The 26,438-nt window shown below is 40.8% G+C and overlaps 1 protein-coding gene across 9 annotated transcripts in view; it reads right to left on the minus strand.

Annotated features, from left to right (window-relative positions):
- Positions 1-26,438, minus strand: part of CCDC91 (coiled-coil domain containing 91) — a 319,228-nt gene that overhangs the window by 68,605 nt on the left and 224,185 nt on the right. For all 9 annotated transcript variants that reach the window (XM_038373298.2, XM_038373267.2, XM_043514939.1 and 6 more), the window contains 3 exons: positions 21,944-22,036; positions 21,706-21,774; positions 13,935-14,111 (listed from right to left, as the gene is read on the minus strand). In XM_038373298.2, coding sequence (XP_038229226.1) covers positions 13,935-14,111; positions 21,706-21,774; positions 21,944-22,036 — 339 coding nt within the window. The remainder of the gene's footprint in view (positions 1-13,934; positions 14,112-21,705; positions 21,775-21,943; positions 22,037-26,438) is intronic.

The raw sequence follows: 26,438 nt of genomic DNA on the forward strand, positions 1-26,438 counted from the left end.
GACCCAAACCCTTGGATCTTAAGAACAAGGAAAAAGCAATCAGATTCTTAAACGAAGAATTTTAATAGAAGAAAAAGTAAAAGAATCACCTCTGTAAAATCAGGATGGTAAATACCTTACAGGGTAATCAGATTCAAAACACAGAGAATCCCTCTAGGCAAAACCTTAAGTTACAAAAAGACACAAAAACAGGAATATACATTCCATTTAGCACAACTTATTTTATCAGCCATTTAAACAAAACAGAATCTTACGCATATCTAACTAGATTGCTTATTAACCCTTTACAGGACTTCTGACCTGCATTCCTGCTCTGGTCCTGGCAAAAGCAACACAGAGAGAACCCTTTCCCGCCCCCCCCAGCTTTGAAAGTATCTTGTTCTCCTCATTGGTCATTTTGGTCAGGTGTCAGCAATGTTATCTTTAGCTTCTTAACCCTTTACAGGTGAAAGGATTTTTCCTCTGGCCAGGAGGGATTTAAAGGTGGTTAGCCTTCCCTTTATATTTATGACATCTAGTGACAGGCATCTCTTCTGACCCAGTAAGATTGCACTTTTCTTTCTTATGCAGTCGTCATTCAGAGAACATCAGATAAATGCAATATGCCCATCAACATACTTATGGACTCCTAAGACTCACTTGTTAATCATATGCAATATAAAGTTTCTGGAAGAAAGTTAAACCTAATATTTTTTCAAATATGTACTGTTTCTTTCCCACTTTTTTTCTTTATATTTTCTTACTGATATTCCAAGCATTCTGTAGAACTAAACCTCTAGTGCTGTATGACACCTCCCCACACCCACACCTCTCCACACACACCAAACATTACAAGTTTATTTATTATCTACATAGCTAAAGGACAAATTAATCACTAAAAATAATCTAAGAATCACTCCCCCACTATTACATTTTATATGACAACTTAGGTCAATTTTTTAAATCTGGTTGCCGAAAGTTCAGCACCCAAAATTGTATTTAGGTACCTGAGTAGGGATAGTTATCTATTCATCAGGTTACTTGGTACCTACATATAAATTTAGGTCCCTAACTCTTGGCAACTAAGTTTGGAAGTGTGATTATACCATCAATATTTATCTTTAATTATTTACTTATCAGCATTTCTATGGTGTTCGTCGTCATCTTATCTGAACACCTAAAATAAATGAATAATTTAGGGCAGAATTCCTAGATTCCAAGGCCAAAAAGTACCACTGTGATCATCTAGCCTGACTCCTGTATAATACAGCCCATAGAATTTCTTCAAAATAATTTCTGCTGCATATATTTTAGAAAAACATCCAGTCTTGATTTAATAATTGCCAGTGAAGAAGAATCCACCAGAACCCTTGATAAACTGTTCCACTGGTTAATTACCATCACTGTTCAAAATTTATACCTTATTGCCAGTCTGAATTTGTCTAGCTTCAACTTCCAGCCACTGGATCATGTTATACCTTTCTCTACTAGACTGAGGATCCCATCATCAAATATTTGTTTCTCATGTAGGTATTTATAGGCTGAATCAAGTCACCCCTTATCCTTAAGGCAGATTTTCTAATCTTTTGTTCACTCTCTTGGCTCTTCTCTAACCAGTCTCCAATTTATCAGCATCCTTTCTGAACTTTGGGCACCAGAACTAGACACAATATTCCACAGGGATTGCACCAGTGCCAAATATAATACAAAAATTACCTCTCTACTCCTACTGAAGATTCCCATCTTCTCTTCATGTCATTTGCTTCCTTGATTCATTTTGTTCTCAGCATATTGATTCTATGCTAAATGAGTGCTCAGATCTTTCCTCTTTTTGCCCTCCTTTTTGTTATTAGTTTAATGTCCTCCTGATTACTCTGGCCAGCCTGTCCCAGAAGAGATTGGTCCCCCTCCTACTGAGGTGTAGGCGCCATCCAAACTCTACCACTCTCTTTCCCCATAGAAGATGGACCAATGTTCCATAATACCCTAACCCCTTACTTAGCCATCAGTTGACTTCCAGAAGCTTCTGCCTTTCCTTTGCTCGCAGGACAGGAAGGATCTCAGAGAAGATAGCTTGGACATTCCCCTTCTGCATGCTTTGACTTCCCTGAAGTCATCTATTATCTCTGAACTCTCCAACAATGTAATGTCATTAGTGTCAATATGAATCCCCTGCAAGGACTGTGTTTTCCTTGGATGGCTGGAGAACTCCACGTGCAAGCTTGCTTTTCTTACAGGTTGGACTGAGCTGCCATTCACAGATGCGTCCTGTACATCTCTCTGTTCACTTGAACCAGCTGGAGCTTTAGAAGTATCTTCCACAATTTCAGAGTTGAAGACCTGGTATCAATTGGAAAATTCTAGCTGTGTGTAATTCCTCCTGGTCCTCTTTTCTCTGGTGGCCACAGCCTGCCCAACCTCATGTGTCTTCAGCCTTGAAGAATGCCAGTGTGATTTCTTGCCTTTGGTGGTGATTAACTGCTAGATCTCTTCTCTGACTTCCTGTCTCTCTGTCTCCTTGGTCAGCTCCTTTCTTCTTTTAACCTAGGGTACTGGTGTTCCCTGAACCTGGCTGTCAAAGAACTCCTCAACTTCCAGTAGCCCAGGGAGTTGTAGCTGTTGCACAGCTGTTCCAGGAGGCACTCTAGACAGCTGCATTCCACAGGGCCCTGGGCTGGAACCCAGAGTAGAGGGCGGGCCCGGGTTCCCCCCAAATCCTCCCAACTCCTGGTCAGACACAGGAGGAGTCGACCTGGACTGTGGGTTCAGAAAAACGGCCAAGCTGAGGGCTGCTATGCAGCTCCAAGGCGAGCAAATCCTCCAATAAGCACAAGACCCACCAAGGTAGAGCAGGAACTTTGTCACAGCAGTTATGAACTCCCAAACTCTCCTATTAGCGATCTCTGCATGCAATTATTCTGAAGTGGTAGGTCAAGTTATACTTAGTTATTTCTCGCATCAAACTCCCATTGACCTCCATGAAAATTTGACTAGAGGAAAAAGTAGAAAATAAAGTGTAACCACCTCAGGATTTGGCCTAAAATTATAATAAGAAAAGCATTGTAATAGTGGAGTTTTGTTTCCATCCAGTGCAAATCGTTCTTTATCCTGACAGATAAAGATCAAAAAGTTCACAAAAAGTCTACCAAGAACACCATATGAAGGGCCGAATTCTGTGTCCTTAGAAACCTATAGTAAAAGTCCAACTGATATGATGGAGAGCATATTTGTCCCCTCATCTGGGATACGGTTTAAATGCCTATGCCATTTAATCTGCTTTTCCTCTCTTTGGTTCTTGCTGCTGAAAACAGGAAGAAGAATAATGGATTGCAAAAAGATAATAAGAAAGAAGGCTGGGCTGGGAAGCTTATTCACCGGAAAATAGCATGTTGCCTTTGCGCACACACTGGTGTTTTAAGCTCTAGATCTATCTAGAAGGCAGTATCTATTGCAGCCATGTCCAAATTTCCTCCTGGCTCTGAACATTTGTTATAAAACTATATTTAGGTCAAAGCCCTCAGTTAATTTTTATGGTTTTTAAAAAATACAATCCACAAATCATGAACAAAACAAATCAAATAATGGAGGAAGGCACTGAGTATGGATATATAGCGGCAGTGTACTTTGACAACTTCAGTTACAAGTGAGTAATTTTTCCTTCTCCACTGGGAATCATCTCTGCAGCGGCCCAATCCTGGGAAGCAGAATGGCAACATTCTTTTCTATTCTATTCTAACAAACCTTAGAATAGTTAAAGATTAAAAATACAGTGTGGGAACCAATTTGGAGTACTTCAGGTCCAGACGGGATGGAACCAAAGACTCCAGTGTAATAGAAGTTGGATGAATTTGTAAGACATCCTCTATTAGTCAACGTTTCAGTAAACTCTCCCAGTCAAAGTGGGCTAAAGTTTAAAGCCAGTAGAAAGTAAAGAGGTCCCTTGAGGAGTGAGTTCCTCTCAAGCACTTTATGAAGTGAGTAGTGGTCTATCACTGACATCCCATTTTGCTAGGAAATGTTGCCAAAAAACAGAACTACTTATCTGGATCCATATGATTGTGGACTTGAACAACAAGACTCCACAATGATACAGGCCTATTATAAAACAATGTTATATACTGGACTATTTTTTTCAAAAAAGCTTAAAACTAACAAAACCTACTGCATCTAACAAATACTGTGGAGAGGGGTATCAAAAGATGCAAGGATGGCTCAAAAAACTGCTGCCTGCACCAAAACAAAAGGAAGCGAGAGCAGACTTCCATGATTTCACAGTGTGAAATTCACATTGGATGTCAAGATCTGAGAGAGGGAGTGCACTTGGACCCAATAGTTGCTGATTTCTCAATGATTTTGGGAACTGTGGTGCCAATGAATGAACTCCCAAGAGTGGGGGGTGTGCAGAAGCAATTCTCAATGGGGAACTATCTGCTAGAGCAGTTATATTTGGCAAGAAAAAAGTGACACCCACACATTTTCTTCTTCCTTAGATTACCTTCCTTAATCGCCTATAGAGACCTACTGATCCTGAGCAATAAAGAAAATGGGAAGAGATGGGTGAAACTGAGCTATTTTAAATCTAGGGATCAGAAAGGGCCATTGTGTTTGTAATAAACAAGACTGGAAATTTGATTAATAAATCCATGATAATTTTTGGACAAACTTTTAATTTATTGTGTTTTCAACCTTATCCACAATGAGGAAAAATATGACAAGACTAATCTTACCATTCAGTCAAGACATTTACAGCAGACAAACAAAAAGGGGTGAGGGGAAGTGCTCTTTTAGTCCATGTTCAGTTCCTTATGCATTTCGCTACATAGCCTTCATCATTTATATGGATGGAGAGTTGGGGAGGGGGAGGGGAGAAGGGGTATAGAGGTCTTTCCAGAGATTCAGTCCAAAATTGATTCAGGCTTGCCAAGTCCATTGAAAGAAGCACTCCCGCAAGCACAAGTATAAATACCAATTTAAAACAACCACCACCACCCGTTTAGCATCAGGGAGGTAGCCACTCATTTTTCAGGACTAAGTGCTGTATGTCCCAGCCATTTAGTTTTACCTTCTGAGCAACACCACCACACTGGTATTCATAAACTGATGAAATACTTTCAAGCACAGGGAGTACCATCTTAAGAATTTCTAATTAATCAAATTGTTTCAACCATTAAGACATTTACTGGTTTGCCAATAAAATTACATGGGACTTTCCAAAATAATAAATTATAAATCATATTTCTGCAAAGAGCTACATGAACCCTCAGTAATCTGAACATATTCAGTTGTCTTGATTGCTCAGAGGCTTACTGGGGAGACACTACAGAGAAGTTCACATTTTTTCCATAAGTTATTTGGCTAGACATGTGTTCCAAAATACATTTTCTTTGTATATCTCAGTATCTCTCACTTGTGGCTTGGCTGAGTGAAGTACTGCAGCCTCAATTTTCCTGAAATACTTTCCCAGTGCAATGATCTTTACGTTTTGGTCCTTTTGTTCATGTCCAAGAGGAAGTAGATTTTATGTTGGTTCTTTTAGTAAATGGGAGGGTTTTTTTAGTTATTTGCAGACATCAAAACTCTCTTCTCATCCCTAAATTACCTGCTATGAAGAATATGGTTGTGGCAGATTTAGGTTCTTTCCCTTAATATTCAGGGTAAACTACTGTGAACTATCCACAATGCAGTACTGCAAATTTGACCTTAAAATTTTAGAAAATGATAGGAGGAGATACTTTGCCTTCAGCTCTCTGGGAGGGCTACTAAACTCAACCTATAACCTAGACCTGACTTTCCAAAGCTTCAACTTCAATTTTATTTCTATTAATTTCTCCACTACTGTCTTTTAGAATCATAGAATCATAGAATATCAGGGTTGGAAGGGACCCCAGAAGGTCATCTAGTCCAAACCCCCTGCTCAAAGCAGGACCAAGTCCCAGTTAAATCATCCTAGCCAGGGCTTTGTCAAGCCTGACCTTAAAAACCTCTAAGGAAGGAGATTCTACCACCTCCCTAGGTAACGCATTCCAGTGTTTGTTTTATTGGTGTAAGAAAAGTTTTGCTCAATTGTTTCAACTGTTTCAACTATTTCTCTTGTGTTTTTCAAGTCTGAATATCTGAGGTTTCTATGTCCACCTTGCTTGTAATTAGATTTGCAAATTTGTAAATTCATGGCACTACTCTGCTTATATTACCAACTACGCTGCTAAAAGACTGTCTCCCTCTCTGTACTTTATCCAAAATATTTTGGACAGCATCATCCTATGCCCCATCATTTTTTCTGGCCTTCCAAAGGTTCAACGATAGGGGAGCAGGCAGACCTCTGATAGACACACAGGGATACTCCCCACCTTCTTCTTGGCTTGGGGGAGAAACACACTCCCCACAGCTTCATTACACCATTGAATTATGTGGTGAGAGCTCCCCCTCCAGTTTCAATCCATTTCAACTACCATAGACTCCATAACATCCCCATTGCTTTTGAATTCAAAAATGTAATTTTGAAAAAAAAAAAGCAGTGGGATAGTTTTCCTGTTTCTTTAGGCATTCTTTTCTGTTTTGACATCTACTAGAAATATAGTAAACCCTGTTTGCATGGAAGTTGCCACTGTAAGATGCATATAGTGTACCTAAAATAGAACAAAAATACTGTAGTTATGCCAGCATACATCTAGCTTACTGAGCATATGACTTCCTTACCCATAATGACTTTTCAATGTGTGGTACAAAGACCATGAGGCCACTGTGCAAACACTACAGTATCTCTGTAATCAAGACTCTACTTATTTTAGGAAGTAGAGCGTCTTCTCCCCATACTGCATTTCAAAAATAAAAAGGATACAGAGAAACCCTCTCCTGAATAAAACAGGTCTCTTTTATAAATCTGACTATCCACCTGGATAACACATGTTTGAAAACTGAAAATCTCAGGATACTTTACTAAAAGGAAACAAACAGTCTCTTGGACTTACTAATACCTCACATCCTCTTGAGATACTGCTATAGAACAAGCCTGACATTCCCTTGGTGATGTAATATATCTCATTTATCCCTGTCAGACTTATGAGGCCTCAAGGTACAATATCTCTAGTTTAATATAAAAATCTCAGTTGCCCAAGTCAATATGTTCATGAAAACAAATTGAGTGTTGATGATGTTTTAATGGTATACACCCTCCCCAAAAAGGTCCTTTAGCATGCTGAAACCAGGTTAAATTTTAATAGTTGACTTAATTGTGGAGAACTTTTACTTTAATTTACTATTTTTTAATTGGACACCAAATGATTCTGGTCATCCCCAACCAGCTTCTGAGACTGTTGCCAGAGCTATTAGCTTACAAGAATACATAAATAAAAAAACCCACCATATAAACTGAGAAGCAGACTCTATTTTCAACTACAGATTCTACACCTCTCTTGAGGTCTGAAACATGGAGAGTAACAATTTAATATGAGTGAGTTGCGTTAAATACATTTGCTCTTATTCAATGGGTGTTCAATTTGCATAAAATTATTTAAAAATCCACACAACACTTATTTTATGAATCTACAAAAAGATTACTTTATTAACGGTTTATTAATTTTATTTATTTACTCATTTGATAGTGTTGCCTGTGATAGCAGAGGACTAGGCTTGATGAGGTCCCTGCCAATCCTACATTCCTTTCTGTCATTACCATTCAATAAATATACAGTTTGTTTTCTTTTAGGTAACCTGCTTATAAATTAAAGAAAGAATCCATATTATATGATTCAGCGTAAGAACATAAGAATGATCACACTCGGTCAGATCAATGGTCCTTTTAGACCACCACCCTGTCTTCTAACAGGGACTGGTTTCCAGATCCTTCAGAGGGAACAAACAGAACAGAGCAACTATTGAATGATCCATCCCGTTGTTCAGGCCCACCTTCTGGAAGTCTGAGGTTTACACACACCCAGTGCATGGGGTCAGCTACCTGACCATCCTGGCTAATAGCCACTCACGGACCGATCCTCCACAAATTTAGTTAATTCTTTTTTGAACCCAGTTATACTTTTGGCCTCCACAACATACCATGGCAATAAGTTCCACAGGTTGCCTGGGCTTGTGGTAAGTAGTACTTTATGTTTGTTTTAAACTTGCTTCATGTGTTGCGTGAAAGGGTAAACACTTCACTATTCACTTTCCCCACACCATTCACGGTTTTACAGACCTCTTTATAATCCCCACTTCGTCATCTCTTTTCTAAACTGAACAATCCCAGTGTGACGGTGCTCCCCATAAGGCTTTATGGAAATATGCCTTATGAATATATATGATATAACTGTAATATGTTATATGGTACATATGCCATGTAACATATCTATGTAAAGGTTATGATCTACTGAATCTATTAATTCTATTTGTATGCATGTATCATTTTTGTATTCGAAGTTATGAATATTGGTCATGTTCTGGCTTGATTTCTGAATAACCTTAGTAGAGCATTTGGTCAGTTTCTGGAGAAAGGAATTCACAAAGTTAAGTGCCCAACCAAGAAGCACTTAAGGAACAGTGCATCTTGGAATGCTCCAATTCACATAAGAAGTCTTCCTGGAGACATTCAAGATACCATGTGGGAAATGGCTTCTGCCTGTAAAATTGTGAGTCATGCATGGACATGTGACTTGCCCAGGTGACTCCAGAACTCCATCTTGGAGCTGGACTTTGCATAGGAGAGAGGAGGGGGTCTCCACCCACAAGAAAAAGTCTATTTAAGCCCGTGGGAGAGGCCTCCATTTTGTCTTCAGCTGGCCTCTCCACCCCCAAGGATACCTGAAAGAAACTGGAACAAAGGACAGTAACTACAAGGGGTGAGAGTGATTGCTGGACCCAGACTAGAAAGAGACTAGTCTGTAAAAGACAGCTTACTGGAACTGGTGAGGATTATCTCTGTATTCGGTTTGATTAGACATAGATTTGCATGTTTTATTTTATTTTGCTTGGTAATTCACTTTGTTCTGTCTGTTACTACTTGGAACCACTTAAATCCTACTTTCTGTATTTAATAAAATCACTTTTTACTTACTAATTTACCCAGAGTATGTATTAATACTTGGGGGGGGGGGACAAACAGCTGTGCATCTCTCTCTCTAACCGTGTTATAGACGGCGAACAATTTATGACTTTACCCTGTAAAAGCTTTATACAGGGTAAAACAGATTTATTCAGGATTTGGACCCCATTGGGAGTTGGGCATCTGAGTGTCAAGGACAGGAACACTTCTGTAAGCTGCTTTCAGTTAAACCTACAGCTGTTAGGGGATGTGGTTCAGACTTGGGTCTGGGTTTGCAGCAGGCTAGAGGGTCTGGCTCAAACCAGGCGGGGCACTGAAGTCCTAAGCTGCCAGGGCAAGAAAGCAGGGGCACAAGTAGTCTTGGCACATCAGGTGGCAGCTCCCAATGGGTTTCTGTGATCCAACCCATCACACCCAGTTTTTTAAATCAGTCCTAATATGGAAGCTGTTCCATACACCTAATAATTTTTGTTGCCTTTTTCTATACTTTTTATTCCCAATTCTAATATAACTTTTTAAAAATGGAGCCACCACAACAACATGCAGTATTCAAGGTGTGGACATACCATGGATTTATATAATGGCATTATGATATTTTCTGTTATATTACCTACCCCCTTTCTAATGGTTTCTAACATTGATAGTTTTTTTTGACTGCCAATGTATATTGAGTAGATTTCTTTCAGAGAACTATCCACGATGACTCCAAGATCTCTTTCTTGACTGGTAACAGCTAATTTAGACCCCAACATTTTGTATCTATAGTTGGGATTATGTTTTCCAATGTGCATTACTTTGCACTTATTAGCATTAAATTTCATCTGCCATTCTGTTGACAATTTACCCCATTTTGTGAGATCCCTTTGTAACTCTTCACAGTCAGCTTTGGATATAACCATCTTGAGTCCAGAAGAACTGGAATCCTAAGTGCTTTATTATTTCTATGTGAAAACTGCAGCGACGTTGTAGCAGAGTTTGGTTTTAGGATATGAGAGAGACAAGGTAGGGGGTGAAGTAATATCTTTGATTGAACCTACTTCTGTTGGTGGAAGGGACAAGCTTTCGACCTAGACAGAGCTCTTCTTTAAGTGAAAATTTGCAGTTTGAATAAATATTGTAACTGACTGACTTTATTTTAGGTTTTCTATGAATTCCTTGAACTTTTGCAACTTCCTCCGAATTCTCTGAATACAATACTCCATAACAACAACTTTTTGATTTCCTATGTAATAAACCATTTAATCTTCAGTTCCCCATTCAAAACAGAGACAGATACAAGGATCCAGGGCCCTGGTATATTTTTTCTTGAAGCCAGTAGTACAACCTTATCAACATAGTTGTACTCTTAAGACTTGGGGTTTATACCTATACTGTATGATCCTCACCACTCAAATTTTCTCTCATTAGATTTTCTGGAATTTTACAGATACTGCATAGAGCTACTCCCCCTCATATACAAATCTAATACATCTTTCTTATATATAGTTTCTACTACAATACCCCATTGATTTTTGGAGCATTCAAACATGTTTCAGAAATATTTTATGACAAAGTTCTTTTCCTTTGCCAGACATTCTAGTTAATCCATATTTGCTTCTAAGCATTTCACATTTGTATACATCTTCTCAGCTTTTAACTTGCATGGCATTGACTGAAGTTCTTTTTCTTGGTCCTGGGCAGTTTTAAGATAATGGAAAAACAGAAATTCAGTTTGTTAACCGTGTGTCTACGCCCACCTGCACAATCTCCTTGATCTTCATGGCTAGTTGTGGATCTTTGTGAGTTTTTGCTTCTATTGTCTTGCTCTGGGTTGACTTTCTGACATCAAAATTTGTTTCAGCTATCCTCTACTTCTAGGTGGATTTTCATCCCACGTGAAGTTTGAGAGTTTTACAAATGTCTTCAGCTTCTTGCATTGTTTTCAATCACTACTAGGGTCATGCTTCCATGCCATAGAGTCTCATTGCTATTCACCTTAAATACAGGAGATGTCTATATTGGCTCTTTTTCTTCTGTTTTTGCAGATTATTGTGCAAGGGCAGAAATGCTGCATGTCCTTAACACTGACATGCTTCATTTCTCTTCCTTGTTGTAGTTTCCAGTTTGGACTATTTCTTCATATTAAATTACAACACGATAACAATCTCTATGGTTATACGTATCTAGGTTTTTCACATCACATTCACCATCATGATATTTGAACACCTTCCAAATGTATGAAAAAGTGTACTCAAATATATTTGTATTTCTCAGCATATAGGTTATGTTATTTCTTTCCCTTGCTGTTAATTTCAGAAAGCTAAGCAAAAGAAGTGGATTTGTCAGTGATATTCATGCTGATCTTTCCTAGTACTGAGTTCTAGATATATTTGCCACTCACAGAGAAATTTCTGTCTCCTGCACTTACAAGTCTCACTCTTGACAGTACCATTGTTCCAAAGGAAGGTAGCTTCTGGGGGAAGTCAACACTGAGTGAGGCAGTATCTAAGGTAACTCAGATGAATCCTTGGTGGACTTTGAAGAGAAGGACTAAAACTTTGAATTTGACCCAGTATTCATTAGGAATGAAAAGAGGCAGAGTGCTTGGGTACAATACTCTGAATGGCCTGTAACCAAAGAGATGTGATGTTTTTTGTTTATTTTATTGAGCACGGCAGTTTCTTTCCATGATACAAAGCATAATAATAAAATTAAGCTTGGAGGTGATGATCCTGAATCAGTGAGGACTGAAGTGTGTGAAGCAACATTCAACATAAATGTTCTCTGTATTGATAAGGTTTAAAGGATGCCCTTACTTTATAACAGAGTGTAAACAATTAAATCATATGGCAGTTATCATTTTGCATGTTACCATATTTTTATTTTTCTTTATCTAGGTCAGGGGTTGGCAAACTTTTTGGCCCGAGGGCCACATCAGGGTTGCGAAACGTTATAGAGTACCGGGTAGGGAAGGCTGTGCCTCCGCAAACAGCCTGGCCCCCACCCTCTATCCACCCCCTCCCACTTCTCACACCCTAACTGCCCCCCTCAGAACCCCCGACCCATCCAACACCCCCCCCGCTCCTTGTCCCCTGACCACCCCCTCCAACTGCCCCCGCCGGGACCCCATCCCCTATCCAACCCCCCCTGCTCCCTGTCTCCTGACTGCTCCGACACCTATCCACACCTCTGCCCCCTGGCGGGGCCCCTGGGACTCCCGACCCATCCACCATCCCCTGACCGCCCCCCCCAGGACCCAACCCCCTCCCGCTCCCTGTCCCCGCCTCCCAGGACTCCCTGGGACCCCACCCCTATCCAACTCCCACTGCTTCCTATCTCCTGATCTCCCTCCTCCCCGAAACTCCTCCCCATCTGACCGCCCCCGTCCCCCAGGACTCCTGCTCCCCCCTCACCATGCCGCTAAGAATGGCAGGACAGGCTTATTGGAGAGCCTGGGAGGTGGGCAGGCCCAAGCCACGCTGCCTCCACAGCAGCGTAGCTGCGGGGGAGGGGCCAGGGGCTAGCCTCTCCAGCCCAGAGCTGGGCAGAACGGTCCCGCGGGCCATAGTTTGCCCACCTCTGATCTAGGTGCTTACAGATTGTTTATACATTTTACTTTTTACCATCTTGGAAATAAATACTTAAGTGTGGTTATCCTTTGTAAACAGCAATTGCAAGAAAATAAAATTTTGCTTGTGTCTGCCAAAAGAATAAAGCACAATGATAGAATAACTTAAGTGCCAAATATGATTCTGCTTCGTAAGCTTATGGTCAGACACATAATGTTAGCAAACTAACTGCCTGTCCTAATAGGTAACCTGCAAGATGTGCCAGATGTACCACCTGACTTTCAGTTGACCAATATGATAAACTAAAGCTTCATCTAACATCTACCGATTATAAACTGTTAATTTCTATGTGACACGCCCAGATTAGTTCAGCAGGAAAAACATTTCTGTTTGACTTCCAGAATTTTATTATAGTGATATCTTATTTACTAGTGTTGTTTATCCACACATATACAAATTATGGACACAATACAGGAATCACTTTATTTACCAGTTTATTTAATAGCATAATGCATAATTTTGCACAGCTTTAGGGCAGGAAATAAAGAAGAATACGGTATCCAGTTAAACGAAAGAGGAGAATGTATGTAGGGAAAATGCATCCTGTTTCTTAGCAGATGTTCTGTAGACTTGCTGTGACTTGCTAAAGTCTATTACACTTTAAATGATAATGTTTTTGGTTTTGCTTATGTAGGGTTTACAAAATCATAGTAAAAAGTTAGAAATTCAACATCTGAATTAAATTCATTTTGCTCAAAGCTATTCTTTGGACATTTTGGACCAATATCAAAATAGGATGCCAACAATCCAGGATGATATAATGGACGAGACAACATGCTTTTTGGAAGAATGTATAACCATCATTGCAACATATTTAATTTGTAGTTGCTATTATCTCCTTTAAAGCATGTTTGCGAAGATTCTGTTTCAACTTGTATAAGTAACACATACTCAACCCTCATTGGAGCATTAACATCGCTTAAGAATTTCTCTAGAAAAGTCTCACTAGTCCCTGGCTTTTTCATCAATCCAATCTCCATTGCTTTTTCTGCCTTCATTCTATATAGTATCTTAGAATAATTAGTGTATAAATAATGAGACACTAGAATTCTAACCAATTGTAAAAGAAAGACAAATCTGATGTTGAATTCTAAGTATAAATACAAGACATTTCATATCCTCAGAATACAAGAGACACATATTTATGGTAATTAATATGCTGTTAAAGTGCGTAGAACCATATACATGTTTTAATCAAAACTGAATGTTTACATTTTTAAAGATCTAACTAAACATTATGTAGTCAGAGGAGTTTAAACTATAAAAACAACATAAAACACAAACAGCTCTATGCAAAGGTGAAATGTACTCACTTGACTGGTTTTTCTTTGCTCTTGGACAGCCTCCTGAACAGCCTGAGCAATCTTTTCTTTGTCTTTGGCACATTCGGCCTGCCATATTTCTCTTTCTTCTGCATGAATTTTCTCCATGTTTCTCCTTTCCTTTTCAACTGCTTTTAAAATGGCCTCTTGCATTACTTCTTTTTCAATCTTTGAAACAAATAAAATAAAAGTGAATGACAAAAAATACGGAATGCCTGAATCATTAGAATTACTTCATTTAGAAGGACTGGCAGGCTTACGTGATGTAAGAACAGCAGACATTTTCACTTCTATATCACTAGTGCATATCTGGGCCTAGGACAGTAATGCCCCCAAAAATATTACCATGGCTATTTGTTAGTTAATAAAAAATGAATTGCTGATTGGAGAACTTTGGTAGCAGTGTCCGTTCAGCCTGCACATGCACTGCTCCCCGTGCTAGGCCAGGACGCTGGCCAGAGTCCTCAGTTCCTTGCATCCGATGAAGTGAGCTGTAGCTCACGAAAGCTTATGCTCTAATAAATTTGTTAGTCTCTAAGGTGCCACAAGTACTCCTTTTCTCTACTGAAGAGTCAATGACAAGAAACTCTTAAACAGAGGAGTGAAGGAGCACCCATAGTGACACACATCTCGAAGAACCATCATTACTGCACAAGGTGAGTAACTTCCTCGTCTTTGAGTTGTGTCCCTATAGGTGTTCCGTTATAGGCGACTCCTGAGCAGTGCCCCCCACTGGAGGTTGAAGCTTCGGAGTTGAGTCTGTGATAGATGATAGTTCTGAAACTGTCATCTATGGTAGAGTCCCCCAGAATGGCACAGTGTTCTGTGAAGGTATGCGCAGATGCCTAGGCAGCTGCTCTGTAGATTTCTGATATAGGGCTTCCCTTGGAGAAGGCAACTGCTGAGGAGACCAATCTTATAGATTGAGTGCATACTGGAGATGGGAGTGTTGTGCTGTGAATTGGAAAATGGCGTTTGATACAGTTAGATACCCATTTGGAGAGTCTTTAAGCTGAAATCAATGTGCCTTTTAACCTATCCGCAATGGAGAGGAAGAGTCTCAGAGATTTTCTAAAAATTTTTGTCCTCTCCTCACGTCTAGTGTATGGAGGATGGCTTCCCTATTATCCTGATGAAGTTTGGGATAAACGGTCAGAAGGTGAATGAGTTGATTTATGTGAAATATGGAAGTCACCTTGGTAGTGAACTTTGGATGTAGTCTAAGTGTGACTTTGTCAGGGAAGAACACTGTGAAGGGGCAATGCTCTGTCAGAGCCGCTATCTCCTCTTTCGTTATTGCAGAGGTGATGGCGATCAGGAATGCTGTCTTCATGGAAAGGTGAGTTAAAGAACAAGAGGCCCTGGGTTCAAATGGAAGTCTGGTCAGTCCTTTTAACACTAGGTTGAGATTCCATTGTGAGGGCAGGATGTCTGGATTGAGGAAACACATTCACTATGCCTTTGAGAAACCTCTTTGTAGTCAGGTGGGAAAAACTGAGTATCCTTCTATCTGCTGATAGAAGGTTGCAACTGCTGCTAAGTCTACTTTTAGCAAGTAAATAGAGTGTCCTGATTTCTTGAGAGTCAACAGATAATCTAGGATTATAGGTCGAGGGGTTATATCTAGCGTGACACCTTAGGGCTGGCACCGGATTCAAAATCTAGTCCCCGTCTATAAGTGGGTACAACAGGTAGCTACTTTTCTACTATGTAGTAACACTTTCTGAATGTCCTCAGATCTTCAGTATTCTCAGGTTGGGATGGAGAGTGCGCCTCTCGTGCTGCGATAGATGATAAGGAGTGATTTTGGAAGAGTCATTGGTGGACATAGTGCCATTTGTGACAGGTAAGGATACCATGTCTGTCTGGGACAGGAGAGAGCGATCAGTATGATGTTTGCTTTTTCTCTATTTTCAAGAGAACTTTCAGTAATAAAGGGAATGGGGGAAAGCTGTAAAGAAAGCCCTTGTCCCACGAGAGGAAAAGAGTGTCTTCCATGATGTGCATCCAATTTCTGCTATCGAGCAGTACTGTAGACATTTTTTGTTCTGGTAACTGGCTAACAAGTTTATTATTGGTGGCCCCCATTGTCAGAATATGTCATGGAGAGTCATCGACAAATCTCCCATTGGTGGTCATGTGGGAATTTGTGGCTAAGACTATCCACTGTCGTGTTGTGTGCTCCCGGTACGTAGGCCGCTGATATTGTGACATTGTGGGAAATGCACCAGTTCCATAGCTTTAGTGCTTCCAAGCATGGAAAGGGTGATCAGTTGCCTCCTTGTCTGTTTATGTAATATATGCAGACCATATTGTCCACCATGACTTGTGTGTGAGCCTTTGATCAGCAGAAGGAAGTGAACATACACATTTCTGACCATTCAGAGTTTGAGTAGATTGATGTGAAGGCACGTCTCTGATGGAGACCATTTGTCCTGCAGTGTGAGATCGTTGAGATGTATGCCTCATCCTATGACGGATGCACTGATGGTCAGGAGTAACGATGGGGAAAGCCCAACAAAGAGGATTCCCATGCAGTTGTTTATTGGGTCTTTCCACCAATCCAAGGATTGTTTGACCTTGGTGGGCATCAATAGTAGTTTGTTTATGTTGTCTCTGTCTGATCTGTAAATGGAACCGAACCATGCTTGAAGGTATCTCATGTGCAGTCTGGCATGAATGATAACCAATGTGCCCATGGCCATATGCCCCAAAAGTTGGAGGCAGTGTCTGGTCGAAATCTGTGGTCTGGATTGCACTCTCTCTAAAAGCACGGAGAGGCTGAGGAATCTGTGACATGGGAGAAGCGCCTCGCATGAAAGAGTCAAGGTCGGCTCCTATGAATTCTAGCCTCTGTACAAATATTAACGTTGATTTTTGTGCATTGATTTGAAGGCCCAGTTTCCGGAATAGATCCAGTGCGCTATGGGTGTTTCGTTGGGCTTTGGCAAAGGAACGTGCTTTGAGAAGACAATCAGTTATGTCAAGAAAAATTATGATGCCCTGAGAGTGTAAATGGGCCACCACTATTGAAAGGACCATGGAGAATACTCTGGGGACCAATGAGAGGCCAAAAGGGAGTGCCAGTAGTGGCTTCGGTCTAGCATAAACCTGAGGTACCGTCTGTGACTCAGTATGATTGAGATGTGGAAATATGCATCTTGAAGGTCGAGGACTGAGAAACAATCTCCTTTTTCTAACACTGGACTAATTATTGCTAATGTGACCATCTTGAACTTCTGAGCCTTGACAAATTTGTCGAGTACTCAGATCTAGTATGGGTCTCCAACCTCCTTTTTTCTTAGGTATCAGGCAGTAGCAAAAGTAAATGTGCCTCTTAGGTATGTGGGCACTGGCTCTACAGCTCCTCTCGTAATAGGCTCTCATGAGAAGGGTCTCTGAAGGAGGACGGGGAAAGGTGTTTGGAGAGGGTGAAATGGATGGAGTACCCATCTCAAATGATCTCCAACAACCACCATTTGCCGAAGTTTATCTATTCTCAGGTGCTGTGGAATGGGGTGAGACAGCATCCAAAGAGAGGGGTGAGGTTTTCCAGGATCAGGTGATGTTGAGGAGAATGTTCTATGGGCACTTTGACCAATCCGTCAAAAGTGTTGCTTTGAGGTGGAAGGTTGAGAGGGAGTGGGTTGCGAACACAATGATTTCCACCTAGGGAACCTGGACTTCTTCCTCTGAGGTTCATATGATCTCTGAGAAAGATATTGTGATGAGTGGGGTTTAAATGATGGCTGAAGGCTATACTTTCTCTTATACCTAGATGTGAAGATCCTGAGGGATTGAAGAATAGTCCTGGAATCTTTTAAGGTGTGGAGAGAGGTGTCAATCTTTTCCATAAACAGCTTTGTCTCTTCAAAAGGAAGGGCCTCTACAGTTGTTTGAACCTCATTTGAGAAGCTGGATAGGTGAAACCAAGAATCTTGTTTCATCATGATGGCAATCAAGATGAAACATGTCGTTGTATCAGCTGCATCAAGTGCAGACTGGAGAGATGTTTTAGCCACCAGTTGGATTTCATGGACATTGGCCTTCAATTGTTCCTTACGAGAATCTGGGAGCTGCTCAATAAAAGAGTTCAGTTTTAAGTAATTCTGATAATTGTATTTCGCCAGTAAGGCTTGACAGTTTGCAATGCAGAACTGGAGAGCAGTTAAGGAGCATGTTTTTCTGTCAAAAAGATCCTGTCACTTCCAGTTCCAGTCATAGGGGGTGGATTTAAATTGGTGTTGGCGGCCCTTTGAGTTGACTGCATCCACTATGATCGAGTGGGAGGTGAGTGGGAAAAGAGAAACTCCATGTCTTTCACCAGCACGCAATACTTTTTCTCAGCCTGCTTACGTGTTGGTGGGACTGACGAGGGGATCTGTCATATGATTTTGGCTGGGTTCAAGAGTGTCTTGCTAATAGGGAGTGTGACACTGCACCCCATAGTCTTAACAGTGATAGAATATGAGATATGATTATGGCATAATTCTGATGTATTTTATGCAAGATAGGTCATGCGAGATATCATTGGAAGGGTTATGATTTAGTAAATATGATTATCCTATTTGTATGCATGTATACTTTTTGTGTCTGAAGTTAAGAATATTGACAATGCATCTGTATTACAAATGTGTTTACACCTGGGGAACGCCCACTAGGCAAAAGACTGTCAGTCTAGATGACTGGCTGGGAAGGGCCCATTCAAGCCAATGAACCATTAGGGAGAACAATAGGCCTGAGAATGATCTTATCTCCCACCTGCGGGTCTTCCTGAGGACACAGTAAACAGCCTCTGACTCAGGGCTGCCATGACACTATAGGGTCATGTGACCAAGTCACCTGGTACTGGACTCCATCTTGGAATACCAATGTTTTTCCACTGACTGGAGTGAGAATGAAGTTTGGAGACAAAGGGCTCCCGCAATATGCAAAAGCTATTTAAGACACGAGAGTGCCATCATTGTGGTTCTTCACTAACTCCCCACCTAAAAAGACTCTGGGAAACATCTGAGGAACAAAGACTGAACTGGGGGTGGAAGTGCTGGACCCAGACTAAACAGGATTTTTAGTCTGTGAAAGGAACACTTGGGGTTTTTAAGCTGTAAGCAAGCGCAGCTGGCCCCTTAAGAATCTCTGGGGCGTGCTTAAATCATCATTTAGGATGAGAATATGCTACTCATATCCAATCTCTTTAGTATATTAATCAGAGATTGTGTATCCCTTATAAATCACTTAAAAGCTTATCTTTTGTAGTTAACATATTTGTTTTTGCTTCATCACAAACCACTGTGTGGGAGTCATAACTTGAGGCAAAAAGCTGTTGTACATTTCCTCTCTACATTGAGGGAGTGGGCAAATTTCATGAGCTTACAGTGTACAGATTTCTGTGCAGCATAAGACGATATAATTTTGGGTTTACACTCCAGAGTGGGGGTGCACTTGAGCAGCTGGGCAGTTCCTTAGCTGTAGCCTCCTCGTGCAGAGCTGATCATAGCCGTCTGTATGTACTGCAACTGGGTGTATCCCTACCTGTACGTATGCTGGAACCTAGGAGAGGGCTTGGCAGGCTGGTCAAAGTAAGTACAGTGTAAAGGGAGCCAAGTCTGGTGGGTCAAGGAGGGGCTCTGTGGTACCCAGTTCCAGGGGCACCCCTGGGGAAACCCTACTCTGGAGGAGGCAGAAGAATGTAAAATGTCCACTAGCTTGTGGTGTGACTCGGAGATAATTTTCGGCTCAATCAGGGCTCACTGTAGGAACCGATGGCACTTTTCTTAGAGGCCTTATGTTAGTGGCTCATGGACATCTACTTGGGCTCACCTCCCTTTGAAGAAGAAGGTTGTAATGAGATTTCTCAATGTCTGGGGGACCGCTAAAGGGCTGCCTCCATGAGTAGGACTTTGAGCTTCAGTTCTCTTTCTTTTCTGGATTTGGGCTTCAGTTGCTGGATGAAACCATGTTTCTGTTGGATGCGTTTCTCTCCCAGGCAGCAGTAACACTGAGTGTCCATCAGTCACTGGGATAGATTCCTTGCAACCGAGACACTTCTTGAAGCCCAGAGAACCAGGCTCTGTCCGGGGGGGGGGGTCCCCTGACATGGGGTTGAAAAAAGAACCCAGTCCTCCCCCCCTTTTTTATTTATTTATTTTTTTTAAGGCAACAGCCAAATAAAAGATAAATGAAGAAAAGAAAAAAGAAGCTTCAAATGTAGCTAACAGTTAACAGTTCTAAAGAGGTTACCAATCTGCTAATGAACAGCTAAAGCATTGTCTTTAGCCAGGAGCGATGGAGACTGAGGAGGGTTTGCCCATGAACCCTGGCTAATTTTATGGCAGAGCCTGGGGAACAGTGCATGCATAGGCTGGACGGACTCTGCTACCGAACTTCTCCAATCAGCAGCAGAGGGACGGACACACACCTATAGTGGAGCAAGGATAGAGACACTTACAGTGGAACACCCATAGGGATACTACTCGAAGAAGAAGGGGGACTAAACGAGCCTCTCAACCCCAGAGGCGGTGTCTCCAGGCCAGGGTTGAGGCATATGAGTAGGGCAATGTGGAAGAAGCTTGCATATGCACTTTTGTTCTGTGGTTAAATATAGCACTTCATTCTTTCCCAATTATTAAATTAAAAATAATTTAAAGATGAAATAAATACATCTTTCCCAATAAGTATGAAGAAAAAGAAGAGGCCTAAGAGTGGAATAAAGGCACAGGTGTTCAAGAGAGTCTTATTAACCCTCCAGACCCAAATATTAAGTTCCACAGCCTTGAGATTCAAGAGAGTTGACAACTAGCCACAGGTAACCACTATCAACCAGCAGGCAAATTACATATGTGGATCACCAGAGAAAACCAGATGTTTTTGATCCTGTAATAGAATGGGGCCAAATCAATTGCGTCTGTTTCTTGACATATGGTGTTACAGATTTTCCCAGAGTTTTAAAAGATAGGCAATTATTTTGTCCATAAAGATACCTGACTTTTGTGCTGGATTATATACCAAGATTTGATATGCAAATATAGCCTAGAAATTATCACCTAATTCCCTTATCTAATAATTTTACTGTGTCCAAGGCATTCATGAATGAAAAGCACTAAACAAATCAGACAGAAAAGGTGAAATGTAAACTTTTATTAAAAACAATATACATTGAATCACATAGGACAGTTTAAATTGATTGAATTTAATTGAATGAAATATTTTGTCAATACTTTTACAATTTTCTACTAAGGATATATGATATGTATTAGACTATTAACTCACACATACTTAGGTTTTTCTTCTGGAAATGACATTTCTGTTGTAAAATATTAAAACACAATGTTAAGTGTCTTGACAAATGCAATGACGACTCTGGGATCTGTTCTTGAAATAAAACACACCAGTCTGGCCAGCTGGACATTATGAAAACAGATTGTTTTGTTTAGATACCACAAACAACTATACTGTAATAACCCAATGACTCAACATCATGAAAAAGGCAAATAAATACTGGTGCTATTTTCATTAGTAGAATATAAGAAATAATATTTTGCATCAGCAGTTAGCAGATTTCCGGAATAGCCTCTTAATCTCTTAGGAGTCCTGATGATTTGTATAATTATGGCCCTTTTTAAAAACGTAGTTGAAATCATACATATTTAGTGGACCTGGACTTTCATGGATCTAGTCTTAGAATCAGAGCCCAATTCCTGAACATGACACTCCTGAATGAAACACGTGGTATGTTGTATATCTACTATTTAATTAGAATTACCTTAGCAGCAGCTGCCAAAGCCTCTTTACTTCTATTCTGTTGTTCCCCCAAACATTTTTCCAGTGCTTCCTGCCAATATGTAAAATAAAGTTGTAACACTGCATATGAGGAGTGGGTAGAAATTGGTTCAAACACTCAAAATATTTAGAACCTGATCCCACTCCCATTAAAGTAAATGGCAAAGCTCCTGTTGACTTCTGTAGTACAGGATCAAGCACTTGATTTACCAAAGCATTACCTTATGTTTCTGTGATTGTTGCATCAAAGCTTCTTCTACTTTTTGTGTTAACACTTCTTTCTCTGTATCCAGCATATCAAGAAGTTTCTGATGCTAAAAGAGAAAATAATTGTATTATTGCAACCATAGCCTCGTAGTACCACAAGAAAAAGGAGCTGGTGAAACACTTAACTAGACATAAATTTTGCGTATATTACCAGTGGAAAAACTAGAATTGGTTAAACTACATACAGATTAGTTCCTTAATACCAGCAGCAATGAAGAGTACTACAAGTAACATGAAATATATCTGATAAATTAATAATTTTTTTTATTTTTCCTCAAACTTATGTACACAAAATAAAATAAAAAATATATTAATAAGTTGGGTTATGCCACCCAGATATTAATAATTATTACAAAACCTATGAACATAGCCATGGCAAAATTACTTAATGAGTATTCATTTAAATACATATGTGGAATTTAACAAAAAGTGTGGATATACTAACTTTAATTTGAATATAAATCTATGTGAAAGAGAGCAACTATAAATACTCATATCTATACAACCAATTTAGACCCCATACAGTTTTAAGGTCAGAAGATGAGAGCAAAAATTGCTGCTTTATTCCAATTTTCTTGTAATTTAAAACATTTTTCAAGGAGACAGTGAATGCTGACAATAAGTGACCAAGTACTTTATGTATGCTTATATAATCTGTCATCATTGTTTATTATAATCCTTTCATCTATGTTTTTCAAGAAACCAAGTAAAGCATGCACAAGATGTGGTTTGCCTTTTAAAAAGTCTGAGCTGTGATGAAAATCTAAAAGTTATTAATGGAAAGTATTGATGCCATGTGTATTTGTCAAGACAACTGGCTAGCAAATCAGTAAACCTTAGCACATGCTTTTAAGTGACTATTATAGTAACTTGAAATCACATGTACAGTATCAGTAAAAAATAACATTTCATAAGACCAAAACAAATACATGAGATAAATTTATAACAATATACTAGTTAAAAATATATTGACTATAAATCCCTCACCTTGCAAACACATAAGCACAAGCTTACCTTTAAGCATGAATAGTCCTAAATATATACTACTACAGAAGGGATGGGCAAACTTTTTGGCCTGAAGGCCACATCAGGGTTGTGAAACAGTATGGAGGGCCTATCCACTTCCCGCCCCCTGACTGCCCCCCTCATAACCGCTGACCGCCCCTTCCTGGGAGCCCCCCCATCTCCCTGTTCCCTGACTGCCCCGCCCCCTATCCACACCCCTGCTCCCTGACAGGTCCGCCCTATCCATCCAACCCCCTCCACTCCTTGTCCCCTGTCAGGGTTCATTCCCTGAACTCTAGTGTACAGATGTGGGGACCCGCATGAAAGACCCCCTAAGCTTATTCTTACCAGTTTAGGTTAAAAACTTCCCTAAAGTACAAACTTTGCCTTGTCCTTGAACAGTATGCTGCCACCACCAAGCATTTAAAACAAAGAACAGGGAAAGAGACCACTTGGAGACATCTTCCCCCAAAATATCCCCCCAAGCCCTACATACCCACTTTCCTGTGGAGGCTTGAGAATAATATCCTAACTAGTTGGTTACAAAATCATCAAAGACCCAAACACCTGGATCTTGGAACAATGGAAAAAAATCAGTCAGTTTCTTAAAAGAAGGATTTTATTTAAAAAAAAAAAAGAAAGGTAAAAATCATCTCTGTAAAATCAGGACGGAAAATACTTTACAGAGTATTCAGATTCAAAACACAGAGGATTCCCCTCTGGGCAAAACCTTAAAGTTACAAATCAGGAATAAACCTCCCTCTTAATACAGGGAAAATTCACATAAAACAAAAGAAAATAATCCGCCTTGCCTGGTTTACCTATACTGGTTGCAATATTGAAGACTTAGATTAGGATGGGTTGGAGAAGATGAATTTCTGTCTGGCCTCTCTCTGTCCCAAGAGAGATCAACCACGTAAACAAAGAGCACAAACAAAAGCCTTCTCCCTCCCCAAGATTTGAAAGTATCTTGTCCCCTTATTGGTCCTTTGGGTCAGGTGCCAGCCAGGTTAGCCGAGCTTCTTAACCCTTTACAAGTAACAGGATGTTGCTTCTGGCCAGGAGGGATTTTACAACACTGTATACAGAAAGGTGGTTACCCTTCCCTTTATATTTATGACATCCCATGACCGCCCCCTCCCGGGACCCCCATCCCTAACCGCCTCCTCAGGACCCCACCCCCATCCAACCCCCCTTGCTCCCTGTCTCCTGACAGCCCCCCCCAAACTTCTGCCCCATCTGCCTCCCCACCCGCCCCAGGACCTCCTGCCCTTTATCCAACCCCCTTTTCCCCCCACCCCCTTTCCATGCCCCTCAGAGCAGCAGGACAGGCTTAGGGGAGGTGGGTGGGTGCAAGCTGTGCTGCTGGTGTGGCTGTGGGGAAGAGGGAAAAGCGGGGGAGGGGCCGGGGGCTACCCTCCCCGGCTGGGAGCTCAGGACGTTCCGGATGTGGCCCACGGGCTGTAGTTTGCCCACCTTTGTTCTACAGCATGAAATCTACTAATGTTTTATTTATGAGTTTGTCTAATACCAGCATGAAATCTATTATCAAACTGCAATGGTATTATGAGACATTTTTATATATGAAGAAGAGAATACAAAAATGTAGACTGCTTTATAAAACAAAATAAAATGCAATTTCTGCACCACAAACATTCAAGAAGGCATTTCTTTGTGAACTTACTTAAAACAGTTCTTTCTGAGTGGAGCAGACATATTTAAATGGAAAACACCTGTCCCAGCAGTGAAATTCACATAAAGATTATACTTAATTTATAGAATCATAAAAATGTAGGACCAGAAGGAACTCAAATGCTCATCTAGTCCAGTCACCTGAACAGAGACAGGATTACATACTATCTGGACCATCCCTGACAGATATTTTTCTAATCTGTTATTTAAAACCTCCAATTACAGAGATTCCACAACCTCCCTATATAATTTATAGATTTATGGTGTGTATTCTAACTTTCACTGCAGGGTCATATTTTCAGATATTAGCCTTCATCGTCAGGCTATCTTAAAATATCACTTTTTATTTTTTCCAACAACAAATGTTCAGTATTCAAAATGAAACAATAAGTAGATTTTGTTTATTAGTGTGATGGGGTATACAAATTCCAGCCTGGATGACAAGGGGTTAAGGAGCTGCTCAGGCTCAGCCAGCACTACCCTGCCACATCTGCAAGAGATGTACGGATAAGAGGAGGAGTAACAGGGAGTAGAACAGCTCACTAGTGCGAAGGCCAGGGAAAAGATAGGACCTTTACCTTGCAACTGCTGAGGAAAGGCCTGAGGGAGAGCAAGATCTTCCCCATCAGCAGCTATCTGAAGGTCCCTCTTGGGAGGAAGGTAGGACCTGCTTCTGATAGACCCAAAGAGGAAGGCATTTTCCCTTTCCACATATTAACCCAGTTTATTTGTGTTGATTCTCCACGTTTTGTTTATGGATTACCCCTGAAAGGGACAAAGTTGGAACTGACCTGGCTGGAAGGCCAAGGCCTGAGAGGATGCAACCCCCACCCCTAGGTAGAGAGAGCACAGCATGCCCAGCCACAAAGAAGTGCCAAGTGGTGAGCTGATCCCCTCCACTCTTTTCTGGTACAGATTGCAAGCTTTGGACAATGGCATGGTGGTGGGAAGTGGCACAGCAAAGGCAGCCTTAAGTGTCAGGTGTCAGACCCTTTTGTCATTCTAACAGGGCCCTGGGCCGGAGCCGAGTGGAGTGGGGTGGGGCCTGGGCTCCTCTACCAAAAGCCCCCTTCTGCAGGTCCAAGTGCCTATGCTCCGACCACTAGGAAACCCTGCCCCACAAGCGAAGACCATTTGACAATCTGCTTTATGCTTCCTTAGTAAATTGGCTACAGTGGGACTGAAAATAGGTCTTTTTAGGTCCCCTACCCTGCCCAAGATGAACATCTATCAGTCTGATTTCTTTTAAAAGAACATCTATTGGTGCAAAAAGGACCTAGATATACATAGAATCATAGAATCATAGAATATCAGGGTTGGAAGGGACCTCAGAAGGTCATCTAGTCCAACCCCCTGCTCAAAGCAGGACCAACACCAATTTTTGCCCCAGATCCGTAAATGGCCCCCTCAAGGATTGAACTCACAACCCTGGGGTTATCAGGCCAAAGCTCAAACCACTGAGCTATCCCTTGCCCCCCATGCAGATACTGACTCAAATATAGAGCATGAATCAAATGGAAAGACCCTCATTGACTTCAGTGAGCTTCTGATCAGATCCATATGGAAGATTTTCTTGGAAAATTGAGGAAACAACCTCTGATTCATATAATATATACTGTATATAGAACGGCAAAATTCATTCTTCTAGATGTTAATCTCTATGGCAGCATTAAAATCTAAGACAGTTAATTACTCTTTGGCACTGTCATGTTTCAAATACAGAAATACCACAGGTTTTTCTAACAGCATCAC

Source organism: Dermochelys coriacea, chromosome 1, assembly GCF_009764565.3.
Source record: "Dermochelys coriacea isolate rDerCor1 chromosome 1, rDerCor1.pri.v4, whole genome shotgun sequence".
NCBI lineage: Eukaryota > Metazoa > Chordata > Testudines > Dermochelyidae > Dermochelys > Dermochelys coriacea.